Source organism: Archocentrus centrarchus, chromosome 15 (assembly GCF_007364275.1).
Source record: "Archocentrus centrarchus isolate MPI-CPG fArcCen1 chromosome 15, fArcCen1, whole genome shotgun sequence".
NCBI classification, from domain to species: Eukaryota; Metazoa; Chordata; class Actinopteri; order Cichliformes; family Cichlidae; genus Archocentrus; species Archocentrus centrarchus.
This window is the reverse complement of record NC_044360.1, coordinates 14,620,202-14,635,444: the sequence shown is the minus strand read 5'-3', so window position 1 is coordinate 14,635,444 and position 15,243 is coordinate 14,620,202. Positions and strand designations below refer to the sequence as shown.

The 15,243-nt window shown below is 39.2% G+C and overlaps 1 protein-coding gene across 2 annotated transcripts in view; it reads right to left on the bottom strand.

Moving 5' to 3' along the window:
* The window catches only part of LOC115793117 (cGMP-dependent protein kinase 1), a 94,357-nt gene that overhangs the window by 54,068 nt on the left and 25,046 nt on the right, over positions 1–15,243 (bottom strand). For both annotated transcript variants that reach the window (XM_030747901.1, XM_030747899.1), the window contains exon 3: positions 2,698–2,811. In XM_030747901.1, coding sequence (XP_030603761.1) covers positions 2,698–2,811 — 114 coding nt within the window. The remainder of the gene's footprint in view (positions 1–2,697; positions 2,812–15,243) is intronic.

The window sequence follows — 15,243 nt, the reverse complement described above, 5'->3', positions numbered from 1 at the left end:
CAACCCTCTTTCCTTCACACTTGAACTCATCCTCAAATACAAGCCTGAGTGAGCCCCTGTATTCATACATTCATTCATACATGCATAGATTTTCATCACAAGCAGGGAAACATCAATAAGCTCACAATTTATGGAACTGCCACATTTTCAAGGTAAATGGAATTATTTACGGTATCATGGTGCAGTAATCATACTGAACTGTAATTCGGTACATTCTTTATTGCCGACTACAGAAATCAGACACTGCCTTGTATTTATTTATTTAAATTTGAACTGCCTTTACGCCAGCATTAACCTTCACCTACCAGACCCATAAAGCATATATGCAGTTATAAGTACGTATTAAGCATTTAGATAATGTCACCACTTTTGTAATTTTGCCTCTACCACAGTGGCTTTTAAATCAAACTTTCAAAATCTGATGGAAGTGCTGACTTTCAGCTTTAATTCAAGGGGTTTAACACAATTACTGCATTAGCTGTTTAAGAATGACAGACATTTTTATGCGCAGTTCCTCATTTTCAGAGTAATTGCAAAATTGACTGACAAGCAGTTTCGTGGCTAAGTGAGGCCTGTTCCCTCATTATTCCGTGACAAATTAAGCTCTTATCATCCTATTTGCTTTGCCTTGAGATACTCTTGGGTTGCTTTTGCAGTACGCTTTGGGTCATTATCCATTTTCACTATGAAGTGCTGTCTCATTGGTTTTGCAGCATTTGGCTGAATCTGAGCAGAGAGTATAGCCCTGTACGTTTCAGAATTCATCCTGCTATTTCTATCAGCAGTCACATTATCAATAAACACTAGTGAGGTGGTTCTACTGGCAGCCATATACAGTATGCCCATGCCATAAGATGGCCTCCACCATGTTTGACAGATAGTGCGGCATGCTTTGAATCATGAGCTGTTTCCCTCTTTTTCCATACTTTTCTCTTCCCATCATTCTGCAATCATCTACTTTAGCTGTCTTCTGTGGTCTTCCAGGTCTTTTGGTGTAGCTGAGCTGTCCACTGCATTCATTCTTTTTAAGACTATATTGATTTGGCCACTCCTACACTTTTGCTGTTTCTCTGATAGGTTTATTATAGGTTTTCAGCCTAATGATAACCTCCTTCACTTGCATCAACATATCTTTGGACCTCATATTGAAAGTTCCAGTGGACAGTTACCAAATACTAGTTCAACACTTGGAATAAACCCCAGATCTTTTAACGGCTTAAATTGTCATGGAATAATGAGGGAACAGGCCTGTGGGACTATGTATGAAAATGGCTGCAATTCCTAAATGTAGATGTTTTTTGTTGTTGTATTTTTTTAAACCAGACGTCATGAGTAAGAAGTGTGGATCTGACTAAGAAACTGAGAACACTCCATGCTCAAGTAGTAGCACCTTGTCAAAATCAAGATGGCACGCCTGAAAGCATACACTGCTTTGTTGCCTGTTTTAGTCTAGTCTTTGAACTACTATAGAGACCAGAAACTCATTAGGAAACTGTTTCCTGAGGTCACAGATTAAGTGAGCAGTAGGACTGTTTTCTCATAAGTACTTTTTTACACATTAACACCGGACGATGCCGGTGGAATCAAGTCTTGGCACTGTCTAAAGTTACCCTTTTCACAGGTAACCCACAAAAGGAGATTGATTTCATTAAACATGTTTACACAACTGGAAATACCCCAGTATACACCAGTATTTCCAGCGGTGTGAACTACTTTAGGGCGCAACCTGGACAGAATGTGCTGTGATTCAGCTGATGATTGCCTGTGGTATTCTCTCATGTGTGCAATCTGACATCAAAAGGACTTTGTACTAAGGAGCCAGCAAGTTAAAGACCTTTAAAGTTTAATTCAACTGTGTCGGACATTTGCATTTCACCCACACTGGGAAATGCCTAGAAAAGTTTAGGGCTGCAGAATTATATTTCCAACTAGAAGAGACAGCCCCTGTTGGCAATGAGAAAGAATCAAGGTTTAAGGATTGGGTTAATTTTTCAGCCTCAGAGGCTAAGCCCATCATTTAAATACAATTTATAACAAGACCGTATATCATCTCAAATCTTCTTTTAATAAACTAAGCAACAACAACAACAACAACAACAAAAAACCCATTCAAACTATTTTTTATTTCCTACCCTTCCTAAACACACATTTCATCTTGAAACACTCTTATAACACACTAACTCTAAAATGTGAGTATACATCTATCCTGTCTTCTCTCAGGCTCCTCTTGTTACTCTATTAGACTGTTCAGTCGCCAGTCTGACAGACCACCTACTCACCCCCTGTGCATCCTTCATAGCTGGAGCTTTGACACATGAAAGAGCAGGCTCACTAAACCTTATTTCACTCACTGGGGCTCTTGCAAGAAACTTAACTATATTATGAAAAAAAAAAAGCAACTAGTGATGTTTCACTGTAAACAAGGAACAAGGCTCTATTGCTGTGTTTCAAACACTCATTCATACCGTGACAGTGCAGTGTGATCCATGTCTCTATTTCAACAGAGGCGTGATAACATGGAAGCAGAAAGACCCCTAATCCTCTACAACAAGCAAACAGATTTCAGTGGATGTGAGTAGACGTGTGTGTTTGTGTGAGAACATGGGATATTATTTGTCACCTGGGTAACAGCTGTACATTGGACACAGACATGTTCAAGCACTTTGGCTGTTTTTCCAGGTGTCTGTGGAGACTCACTCTTGACAGTAGCAGTCCTGGTGCAGTTGTACAGAATAGCCAGCTCTCCAAAAACCTTTCCTGGACCCATGGTGCAGAGCTTCAGGCTCTCCTTTGTCACCTCTACCTTCCCATCTGAAACATGCACAAAAATAGAAATCAGCCATTAGTCAAATTGTGCATTTATTTTCTTGCCTTATTATCAAAATATACAAGTCCACTGCAACATCAAATGTGTGCTGCATACAAAGTTTTGGTGATGAAATGGAGTGGCTGATAGATGTCTGAGGGCTTTTGTCACTTTTTTTTTTTTTTTTTTTTTTGGGGGGGGGGGGGGGGGGGGGGGGGGTGGCATCCAGCCTGCATGCTCACTGGACTAGAAAAAAAAATCTAAGATTATTTTGCAGTGTGTGAGTCTCAAACTGCTCCTGGGCTCTTACCAAGGCCTTTGCAAGAACAGAAAGAAACAACTCAAAGAAAAATGCTCTATGGCCCAGTGAGCTTATGTTAACAGCAAAGAATCCTGTAATTATTATTAGAGAATGTAAGGATCATTTTTCAAACCAGTTAAAAAAAAAGGATTCCATTTTAGTCATATACTGTATGTCATATAGTTTAGCTTAGTACTGCCACAAGTGTTCTGCCAGAGCAAAGGAAACAAATCATCAAACATAATATTGCTGCCCACCTCGCTACTGTCTCATTCTCTAACCTAATAAAGACTGATGATAAAGATAACTGAGATTCAATCAAGTTTGTTTCAGATGCAGCTGTTTGTTTAAACTGTTACGATAAAATCTATTTCAATTTCCTGATTTCTTTTCCTTTTCTGTATACTGAGGTTTGCTAAACGTGATTCTGCTTTCTAGTTCCTGCATTGATTTGTTTTAGTAATAATCACATGACAGCTGTATCTAAAAATTGTTTTGAAATTGCGTTTGGTAATTTTTTGTGAACACATAGACTTTGTATATGAGGAGCACCAGACTCATGGAGAGACCTACAAAGTCACTTTATTGTCACTGTTTGCAAGACAAAAGGACCCAAGTGCAAAGATTCTAAAACAGGCAAGATAAACTAACATAAACACACAAAAGGCAAACTGGGGCTATATATACACATGAGGTAATCAAGGGAAATGGAAACATCAGGGTAACAAGACACAGCTCAATCAAAGACAATAAAACAGGGAAATGTAAAACTAAATACAAGAGACAACAGTGTCAAAATAAAACAGGAAGTAACATAATAGGGAATCATCTAACACTCAGATGAAGAGTTGAAGACAAGATACAAGGAAACTATGGGGAGGCTAGACTAAATCTGTGTGCAAAGAAATAGATATAAATAACTCTAAATGCCAACAAAAACCAGAATGCAAAAGTAACAAGACTAAGCATAGAAGCATATTATGATTAGAGAAGAAAACCCTTAAAACCAAAAAGAGAATACTTAATAACAAACCAGAAGTCATAGTCCAAAAACCACAAAACTCTGGGTCCAAAACCCAGGACCATGACATTTCCAAACCCCAAGACACTTTCCTTGGTATCTTAACAGCTCTGTTTAAAATTTAAAATTGGACAGTTGCTAATGCTTTCATCCACACCATTACTCCATGACCCACCTCGCCACTCAAAAGTTCCTTAGTTGACAGGTCCTATTTAAGAGGGCAGTTCATGTGACACCAGTGAGCTTCAGGTTTTTTCCAACCACTCAATAAAAAAAAGCTGTGCTGGGCAAGGATCCAAACTGGTGAAAGTGCAAACTCACAAACTTTAATTCCACATTTGAGGCTATACATGGGAAGCCAAAGATCAAGAGAAACAATTCAGACAAGGAGCATGTCAAGAAGCAAAGTCCAAAAATATCCATGTACAAAGAAAAATCATAAACTTCTAGCGAGCTGGAACATTCAACTGCAAAGAGTAACAAAATGAAGGGGAGAAGGGGAGAATATTTACACAGAGCAATGGTTGAATTGTCATGAATTTCAAAATAAAACAAGAATGCCAAACCATGGCAGTTACAAAACAAACAGTTTCTTTTTTTTTTAAATTAAACCTACATTAAAATAAAATTTAAAAATGGAGATTAACAGCACATTATGGCTTTAACAGTATCAAATTAGGCTAAAGAGTTGTGTTTCAGCATATCTTGTTGGAGATATATGGTAATATAAATACATTTAATGTTAAGTCTTCTATCCCTGCAAATGTGGGGTTATTTTATGTAAGCCCAACCACCCCTACAGGCCCCGTCTCCACTTTCCCCATCCTACCCCAACTAGCTCCGTCCACCCTCAAAACTGCACCCACGAATATATGAAGATTTCTAGACAACAGGAGGCATAACTACCAGCTTCAAATAAGTAAATGGATTTCTTTCACACTGTAAGCAGCTCTTTGTCCCTGTGACTGGAGCGGTTTTCTCCTGCTTCTGTGTTTAGACAAGCCTCATCAAGGATGTATGCTTTCCTGAAAAAACACAGCATTCCAGCAGGACCATAACTCTGATTCACAGAGCAAAAGCCCAAAGAAAACATTTAAAGTCTGCTCTGGGCAACTGATGAAATACAGCAAGATGATGAGAGCAGGCTCAAAGAAAACAATTTGACACATTATCTTGTTAGAGGGGCATGACCGCATTTGACAAAAGCCCTCCAAAAAAAACTTGCATTGTTTCAGAGCTCATTCTTTTTTTCCACTTTCTACTTATTTCTCTCTTATTGGTACTATAGCATATTTTCACCATGGCCAACAATACATTATCCATTAACACCCAGCATGAAATTACATGGAGAAAAATCTTTAGCTCTTAAAATGTGTCACAGTCTTACTGCATGCTCCCCTGCTATTTCCACTGTCCCTGTTTAACAGCCCTGTCAGAGCCTTCCTGTGGCACCCTCCTTGTTTTCCACTCAAAAGAAGAAACAGCTGGAGATGGGGGGAAAAAATGACGTCTTTCTTTTAAAGCCACGTTTAGATTTTTTAACAGTGCAATGCTTCATTATCAACAGCTTAAGGATTCATAAGAGGATTCTGAGACTGACTGAAAAACAAATGTGCAAAGAGTCTCTTTTTCAGAGTAAGTGTGTAATCTATTTGCTGTACTCCAGAATTTTCTAAACTACTAAACTGTGAATCTGAAAAAGAGAGTGGCAGGCACAATGTTTTAAATAAAGCCAACGACCTCATCAAATAACTGCTTGAATTTATTTTAAAATGTGTTGTACAAATGGTGTTAAAGTAATATTGCTTACTGTCAGACTTTTGAAATCTGATTCTCAATACATATTCATCCATTCTGTTAGCCACCCAGGCCCTCCGTGACTCAGGGCCACAGAGGGGCTGGACCCTATCCCAGCTAACACTGGGCAAGAGGTGAGATACGCTCTGGACAGGTTGCCAGTCCATCACAGGTCTAACACACAGAAACAGGCAATCAGCCTCACATGCATGTCTTTGGACTGTGAGAGGAAACTGGAACACCCAGAGAAAGCATGGAGAAAAAAAAGCGTTTTGAACTCAGAACTTCCTTTTTGTGAAACTGTTGTGAGGTGATAGTGCTAGCTGCCGCACAAACTGTGCTGCCCTTTCAACACACATAAAAACATGAAAAGACTTCTTCTAAAGCACTGTGCAAACGTCTTTAAATATCCCTCATTTCTCTATATTTTGCTGGGAAAATGGAACATAGGTACAGGGATTTATTCAAACATGCAAGCATAAATACAAATACGAGTTTGTAAAACTCTACAAACTTGAAAGTTAATATTCAGTATGACCACCTTTATTGGTCAGCATAGTCTGAACTCTCTTAGGCAAGCTTTCTTGTAATTTCTTTAATTAGTCTTCAGGAACAGGTCTCCATTTTTATTATTCAACTAAAGACCAAAACTAAACAAAATGCCTATTTTGTAACAATGGTTCAATGATTCCTCAACTTAGTTGCCTTTTTTAGTGCTTGAATGATTCATAGGTCTGTGTTAAGTGGAATAATAAACAAAAAACATTGCTCTGAAAATGGTCAGGTACAATGGTCAGGACTGGACTGAAAATGAGTGAAAAAGCAGCCAATGTCAAAAGAAAAATTTTGAAAGTGCTTCAGAAAGCCTGAAAAACTGTTGCTCGAGACAACTGTAAAAAGTTACAAGAAAATTTGGCTCCTTGTAAACAAAATATAAAGAAACAAGTGGTGTCAACAAATCCCACCCCCGACAAACGTTTTAGCTGATTTGAACGTTACCCGTCTCATAAACATGCCCTAATTTTCTTCGGGATCAATAAAGTATCTATCTCTCTCAAATCACCGAGACAACACATAAGCAGCCTGCAAATCCAGAATCTGGACCGGATCAGTTTCCCTTTTAAACCAAATTGAAGCATGAAAAAGATGCTTTCAATGTGACCTAGCAAATTTGAACATGCTAAGAATGAACATCATTCTTAAGTTGTCACGGTCATAAGATATTCAGAAAACTTGACCTCTGACCTCTGATCTTGCTCCAGTTATGGCAAAAATGTAATCAGGTAATCTAGGAGTCACTGACCATCTTTCTTGCAAATTTGGTATGAATCAGGCAGGTAGTTTTGCTGTAATATTGTTAACAATCAGCCAGACAAACATACCACAAACAATACCCTGTTCCCCCCTCCAGGGCTGAGGTAATGAGGGGTGGATTTTGCACAGTACTTTACATTTATTTCTTTCCATGCCTCCTTCTACTTCTGCTTCTTTGAAACAAGCAGCTGTTTATTGCTTTCATACATATTAAGACGTTCCCTTCCTGTGCACCTCAAGATTTCTCCCAGGAACAAAGTAACTCTGGACACTTGTTTACAACTGCCGTAAACATTTAATAACTTAATGTAGCTGAAATAAGTGTTTGTAGTGACAGTCTAGCCCAGAAGAGTCTATAAAGACCATAATTAGTGTGCTCATTTCTATATGATTTACGTTTGGAAGAAAGCCACTGAAAATCAACTGAGCTTAACAAAACTGTGCCAGACTAATCAGTGAACTGTGCTGAGATAACGATGACTTGTCACCTCTGAGAACTCCTAAGCCCTTATTATACCTGGGTGTCACAGATAAGAAAATAGAAGATGAAAACTTTGTGAGAAATTTGCTAATATTTTCACAGCACCTGCCATGTCTTTCGATGTTGAAAAATGTGAGGGAAGACCAAAGGCAATACTGTGTTCGTTGCCTCTGTCTTATCATATGTAGAAACAGCTTATCTTGGTCTCTGAGTGAAGGAGGGATCTGTCTGTCATTAGCTGCACACCCCATTTGAAGAGTCTATTGAGCCTTGCCGTACCACAGTATGTAAAGCAAAATCCGGCATTTGCCGTCTGATCCATCAGCAGCGGAGGAGGCTAATGGAGTTCAGTGGGAAGATACTCTGTGCTGGAGTGCAAACAAAGAAAGTGTCTGCAGACGTGTGTAGAGAGAAAATTAAGTAATAGGTGCACCTGTACAGATAACTGGTGCCCTGAATAGAAGAACTTTATTAAGTGCAAATATGGGCAGTCTGTGTGTAAGTGTTTTATGAAGGGGTTCATGTAAGGACAAAGACAAACATGTGTCAGGTAGCAAAACCTTCACTATGGATAAATCTAATAATTTCCTGTGGAGAACCATGTAATTAATTCCTAAGAAGGGTGAGCAGTGAAACACCGCTTATTTTGGACAGCTCAGTAAGTGCAGGCTGTGAGGGAACTGCTACGAAATTAGGTAATTCAATTATTTATTTACTGGAAATACACAAATGATCTGTTCTAAGAAACCTTTTATTCCGAGGGTCACATGCATCCCTGCAGACGTGCGCACACACAAGCACACTGCCCAGCTAACTCCCTGTATTTGTGTGTAATCACCTCTCTTATGCAAGTGCCACTCAAATCTCATTCAAATAACACCACATGCAAATAACACTCCCCCACCAGGCGGGCAATATGATATCAATGTCAGTATTATGTCAGCATTCATCCACTGTGCTGTGTAGAAACAATCAAAATATGACAGCATGTGTGGAGAATGAGTTAACTGCCATTAAGATTTCCCCCCACTGTCTGCTGTGCTTTCTTATCTGCATCTCTGTTTGTTTGTGTTTATTTTGTGTCTCTCTCTTACACTAACTTCCTGTTTGAGTTTGTTAATCACTTTCCTTGTGTGTCTCTTTCTATTTATAGCCCCTTTTCTTTGTTAGACGTCAGTAAATCTGCTCTTCAGCCTCCTTCCGTGCACGTCGCCTTACACATCCTTGAGTTTGGGGGGATTAATTTTGCTGTTTTTACATCTGTTGGACATCTGCTTGACTTTCCTGCTTGCACTAGTACTGCAGTTGAAATCACTCAGTTGAAGACTTTGAGTCAGCTGTTTACACGGGGAGCTGATTTAATACGGTCTGGTATTTACATGTGCTAACAAAATGAACTGGAGCAGCACGGCACATAAAAGTGGTGAATATGTGCTTCATCTGTCTTCTTCAACAGTTATCTGTTTCTATTTGGCACACTTTTATTCAAGCTTCCTGGAAATGGATATCTGTTGTCTTATTGTCTTGTTCTTAATTACTTGTATTACAAACAAACTCTGCAGCAGAGGACTTGTTTGGCTTGGAAGTTGCCATTTTTGGAAACAGGAAAAGTGTATGACCAGTGAAGTTGGGTCAAGCTGAATCCAGGGTGCAATTTTTCTTCTGACTGGTTTATGAAAAGTTTGCTTTCAAAACCCTAAAACCAGTTCAGTTTGGACCTGCTTATTCAGTCTGGGGTGTTCCATATAGATGAAGTTCAACTATTTTTTTTTTTTTTGCTTTACCTTCTTGTCTGAGATCTGCATTTAGATCATCATTTTAAACTTACTTTAAGCATAACAATCGATTTATCATAGCATGTATTCTTCCCTTAAGGCTCTGCAGCTGTAGTAATGGCTGTTCATTTGAATGCACACAGCAGTGCGCTCCACATATCAGGGCATGAGGACAGACCTAGGAGCAGACTTCCCTCTGGCTCAAGATCAGATGAGATTCTAGCTGCATTTCAAATTAAAAGGGTGCCATCTTTCAGACTGACTATCTCACTCTGGTGATGAAGACTTCACAGATAAAAAAAAAAAAAAAACGGCGTGAATCTGCTCCTACTAACCCTCTAACAGGAGTAATTTAAATTGTCCCCTGTGGGCTACAAGAATATCTGACTAAATTATAGACCATTTATATTAAGAAATCTGTCTATTGGCGATAGACAAACGCATTTCTGTAATGAGCTAACTTGCTTGTGGACCTGTAGGAAACATATGGCACGAGCGTCTCTATCACCCCATTTACTCCAGTATCCTGGAATAAATGGGGTGATCATTTTCACATGGAGTCTTTCACACCGAGGATAAAAATAAAGTTAGAGTTTAAGGGGTCAGGCACAGGATACCGTTGGATTTTTTATGTTTTCAACATGTACAAAGCAGACATTAAGAAACAGGATGTGAGGGAGTTCAAATCCCAGGGAGAGTAGCATACAACCACCATCCCATCATCATGGGCCTTGTTCTTCCGGCATTGCTCATGGGTCAAGTTACCCAGTGCTTGACTATCCATTAGAGCAATATAGGAACACTGAGACTGCATCAAGAGTGTTGTTTTATCTTGCTCCTGCTGGTCAAAGAAATGTGCTTTTACCACTGAAAGTTTTAGGTGGTATAACACTCAAGTTGACACTTCTGTCTTCAGCTCAGGAATAATGAAAAACAGCCACCTTGTCTCTGACAGTTTGAATGGTCTGGTGAAGAAACAGCCATGGGAGAAACAGGACTAAAGCATAAAACTCTTTTTATTGGTCGCGCGTGGGGCTGAACAGAGACTGAAATGGGTTCAGAAAATTCCAAGTTTTTTTAAAAGACATCACCATCTGCTTTTATTTGGAAAAATCTTTGTAAATTGCGGTTCATTGAAATGGCCTGAAAATATAGCTTTTAATAGCACATCAGCTCTGACTTATTTGTGTTTTCACCTTGTTTTTCCCCCCACCTTAAATCCACAATGTGACATCAAAAAAAAAAAAAAAAGTTTAAGCAAAAGAAAAAAAAACATCCAGCTGGTGAAAAATAAGACAAATGACTCTCATTTTCAGTATCTCAGAAATTAAATAAATGGATCTCAAGATGAAAGCAATGCTCTATTTCAAGAGAAAGGGCTACAAGTTAAAATCATTGTGTTTGTTTTTAAAGCTAATTAACAGCAGACCTTATTAAAAGTAAATTCCTACTGATTGCCAAGCTGAACAATACAATTAAGTTCAGCAACTTTCAACTAGCTGTTTTGCAGCAGTCATGTGAAGTCATGCATTATTTTTCCTCCCCAGTTGAAAAACAAAATTAAAAGAAATTATGGATGTCAGCCAACAGCAAGAAGAAACACAAAGTGAGGCAGTGAGAAAGAAGAGCAAGGGCTTTGCTGTTAATTTGGGAAGAAGGCTCAGAATTAAAAAAAAAAAAAAAAGACTTGTTTTGAGCTCAAAAGAAATAACAGGCATAAGCTTTGTTTCGGAAAATCCCTGCGTGTATAAGTGTAGAATACAAGCAACACGATGATGCAAAGTGAGTGCCAAAAACAATAATACAGGAGGTAGATAAAAAGATGCTCTGAACTGCAGATTGTAAATGCTGAGACGCTTTCTAAAAATGAGTGGTTAACTGTGCCTGCCAACTAATGATGTTGATATTTTGATTAATGAGCAAGCTGCAACCATCGATTCCACCAAACAGAACAATGCTGGAAATATTTGGAAGCTACTTTGACAGGTACATCTACCTATAGGCGCTGCTGCATACCAGAACACCCTCAATGGCAGAAGCTTTCCCTGATGGCAGCAGCCTCCCCCAGTGGGACAATGTGAATAGAGAAACACAATAAAGAGCTCCAGCTGTTGACCCTCCAAATTCATCAGATCCCAATCCAACTGAAAGCTGCAGAATGCGCCAGCACAGGCCTGATTGAGCCCACAGCCCAACAGACCCACAAGGACTGGTGCCATCATCTCATTGCCAGACAACATAGGACATCTTCACAGATCCCATGTCAATGCCAAAATGGGTTCGGAATTGCTTTGGCAGCCGGAGGGGGTGGGGGGGGGCAACACAATATTAGGCAGGCGGTTATAATATTGTGGCTTAGCTGTACATACAGAGTGTAGAACAGATCTGTGTACACCCTTGTACAATATGTCCTAAATTAGAACAGTACTTTAAGTCAAACATAGGATATTTGCCCTAATGTAGAATTTAAAATAGCTTACATTTACTATACCAAAATATGGGATTCACAGTGGAGACTCTACAAAGGTCTTTTTATTTTTCAATACCCTGCACGATCAGCTTTATTTCTGATGACAGACTCAATCCCCCTCAGGATGTAGGACACCACAGATTTCAGGAGGGATGCTCTGCCATTTTTTTCAGCAGCTTCTTTTGAATGGGGTGTGTTACTCTACTATTTCTTTGTAAAATACCAGAGGGTGCTCTATTAGATTCGGCCAGGCGACACACTTGCCAGGTCATATTTTTCACTTTTTTCTTCCTGTTTGATTTTGGCAATCTGTGTTTTTGGATCGTTATCATGCTCGAATATTACTTTCAGCCAGGCTTGTAGAAACTGGGACTCAGCTTGCTTGCCAATATTTTGGAATATCCACAAGTATTCATGCTGCCCTCTATCGATTTCATCTCCCCAGCGCCTTTTCCTCTCATGCAGCCCCGTATCATCATACACCAACCTCTCTGCTTCATTTTAAGGATGATGCATTTACTGTGCTTGCCCTGCCCAGGTTTATACCAGATATTTTTGACTCTGAAAGCAAATACCCACTTAGCATTCTACTTCCTTTCATGTTCTTTTGCAGTTTTGCACCAGCGAGCAAGGTTTTTTTTTTCTTGTATGCCATCAATAGAGGTTGATGTTATGCAGTGTCCTTGGCGCTGTTTGAGTTATCATAGAAACTCCATTTCCATTGATAACTATTGTGCCAAGTCTGAAGCCCTTGCATGTCTGCTTTTCAAAGCTACTTTGTGAAAGTAGCACACTGTGTGTTGACTTATTTTAAGAGGACACCACTGTGACTTTGATTGAAGGTACCATTGCTCGTTCTACCTCACAATGCAAGCATGTTTTCATAAATTTTTAGCTGGTAAGCAATCTTAGTGTACTCCTTTCCATCTCTGTTAATTCTCCCAGTAATTCTTTTACATGTTTGGTTGTGATGCCAACATGCAAAGTGAGAGTATTCTGGTGTTTTATAACCATGTTCATGCAATTAGCCTAACTGTATATCACAGTGCTCAAATTTGCTTCAGTTCAATATGGTTTCTGATTTGTGTGTCACAGATGTATCTACTTTTCTTGCACTTAGTTTCTACTACAGGACCTGAAGTCATCTTTGCCAGTTAGACCCATGACCTATTATATTTGTGTAGCAGGGCAAAGTAGGAGATTGACACTAGTCATTTGGCCTGGTTCTATCTAAGGTTTCATTCTGGTAAAAGGTTTTTTCTCCTAATTGTTGCCAACTACACCTACTTGATCATATGGTGACACTGGACCGTGGTTCTGGATCTAAGCATCTTCACCAACCCTACAAATGAAATTATTCAGTCAGAATATGGTTTATCATGTTTCGGTGGAAACTAGCTCGCTAACTTCTAATGCCACAAAACCTTATAAATCTTTTTTATGGATGCCTGGATGTTAAACTTTATTGTAACACCTGGGAGAATAGCCACTTTGTTCATTTTATTAGAGCTAAAAAGAAAAATTCACAATTTTAACTCTCAGTGGTGCAACAGAGTTTGTTTGATTTTGGGAACTGATAGCGTGTTTGGACCCGGAAATATGTTACAATGTCAAACAGTGTAGTCTTCATCTTATAATGTAAGGTGGCTTGAGACCTCTGTTGTTGATATTTGCTGTTACATAAATAAATCTGAATTGGAAAGTAAATAAACTGAAATGGGATTGAATCCAGTAAGAAAACAAATATTTATTTACTATAAAAAAATTAGGTGATAGTTCAGTTTTAAAAAGTACAATGCATAATTTTTGTAAACAGAGTCATTAAACATGCCAAGAAACAGTAAAATTCTCTGTGGAAAAGCAACTGCCTATTCCACTAACAAAGGATAATGACTGCATGTCAATCACTCTAAAATAAGCAATGTCAATCAGACCAGTCCCCAAACACGTCTCTCTCTGGGACCTAATATTTACCTAATTATGAAAATATACTCAATATTATCATCATCACATGGACAGGGAGTGTATTTATCTAATGATATTATAATCACCTGTGGAAAAATGTATTAAATTAAGCACTTTGTGAGAGAAGATTGCAAAGCATGTTACGACCTTCTACAGTATTGTAATTAAAGGTACGACAGTCAGCCCGACTCAAAGTCTTGTTTCTCGCAGCTTAGATGGACCTTTACATCTGATTTTATTCACATGCACCCTGAGCAACAGGGTAGTGCTCAGATCCACTCCAATCACATCCTGTGGCTAAATAAAGCTGGTTGTAGCTTACGAAATTGTGAATGGCTGGCAGTATAAGGCTATCAGGAGCACTAATATATCATGAAGGAAGCTGAAGACATGCTCAGCACTTTGAAAGCACTTCACACCTGCTACACCATCAGCTTTTGGTTGTATGTTTGCAAAAGGCTTTTACCTAACCACAAACTGTGGTCAATTTAGGAGACAAGGCTTTGCCTTCTTTTTCTTGCTCGCTTACTTGTGTACTTTCACTCCTCATGTTGGTCAGAGAGACATTGGTGGGGATGGAGCCTACCTCAGCTGTGCAGTGTGAGGGATGGGGTATACCCTGAAGAGGTCACCAGTATTTTGCAGGGCTAACATAGAGAGGCAGATAAACATTCATGCTCAGTCACACCTACAAAAAAATTTGGAGTCACCATGAATCTAACATCCATGTCTTTGAACTGTGGAAGAAAGCTGGAGTATCCGTGGGGAACCCACACAAGTACAGGGAGAACCAATGTGCCACCAGCACCACACTGCTGCTTTCTTGGATGCAAATTTTCCCCCTATTTTATTCTAGAGATAGAAAATCAACATTTAAGTCAGGGATAATGTTGCTTTACACACAGAAAAATCATTCCCATTCTTTTTCTCACGGTGAGGAATTCAGCTTATTAATCCTGGCGTCAGATCAATATTTTATCAAATAGAAGCTGGAACTTGACTTGCCACTAAAATTACTATCTGCATTATACTCTTCATTATAATCTTGAACTGTCCAGTAAATTGTAAATGAAGTTCAACCACCATCAACTCCAACAACAGCTGCAAACAGACTCCCAGCTGCCTTCTCTCTGCCCCTGCCTCCAGCTGTCATGTTCAAAAAGCTTGCCCTGAATCCTCCAGTCTTCTTAGGAAGCTGCATCATCTACACAAACTGTGCTTGTTGATTATTATCAGCTTTCTCTCAGCAAACTCGTGCTGCAGTCTCCTTCTGCAGCTTTGGAAGTCTTAGCTTTGGAAGTGGAAGGTGTAGA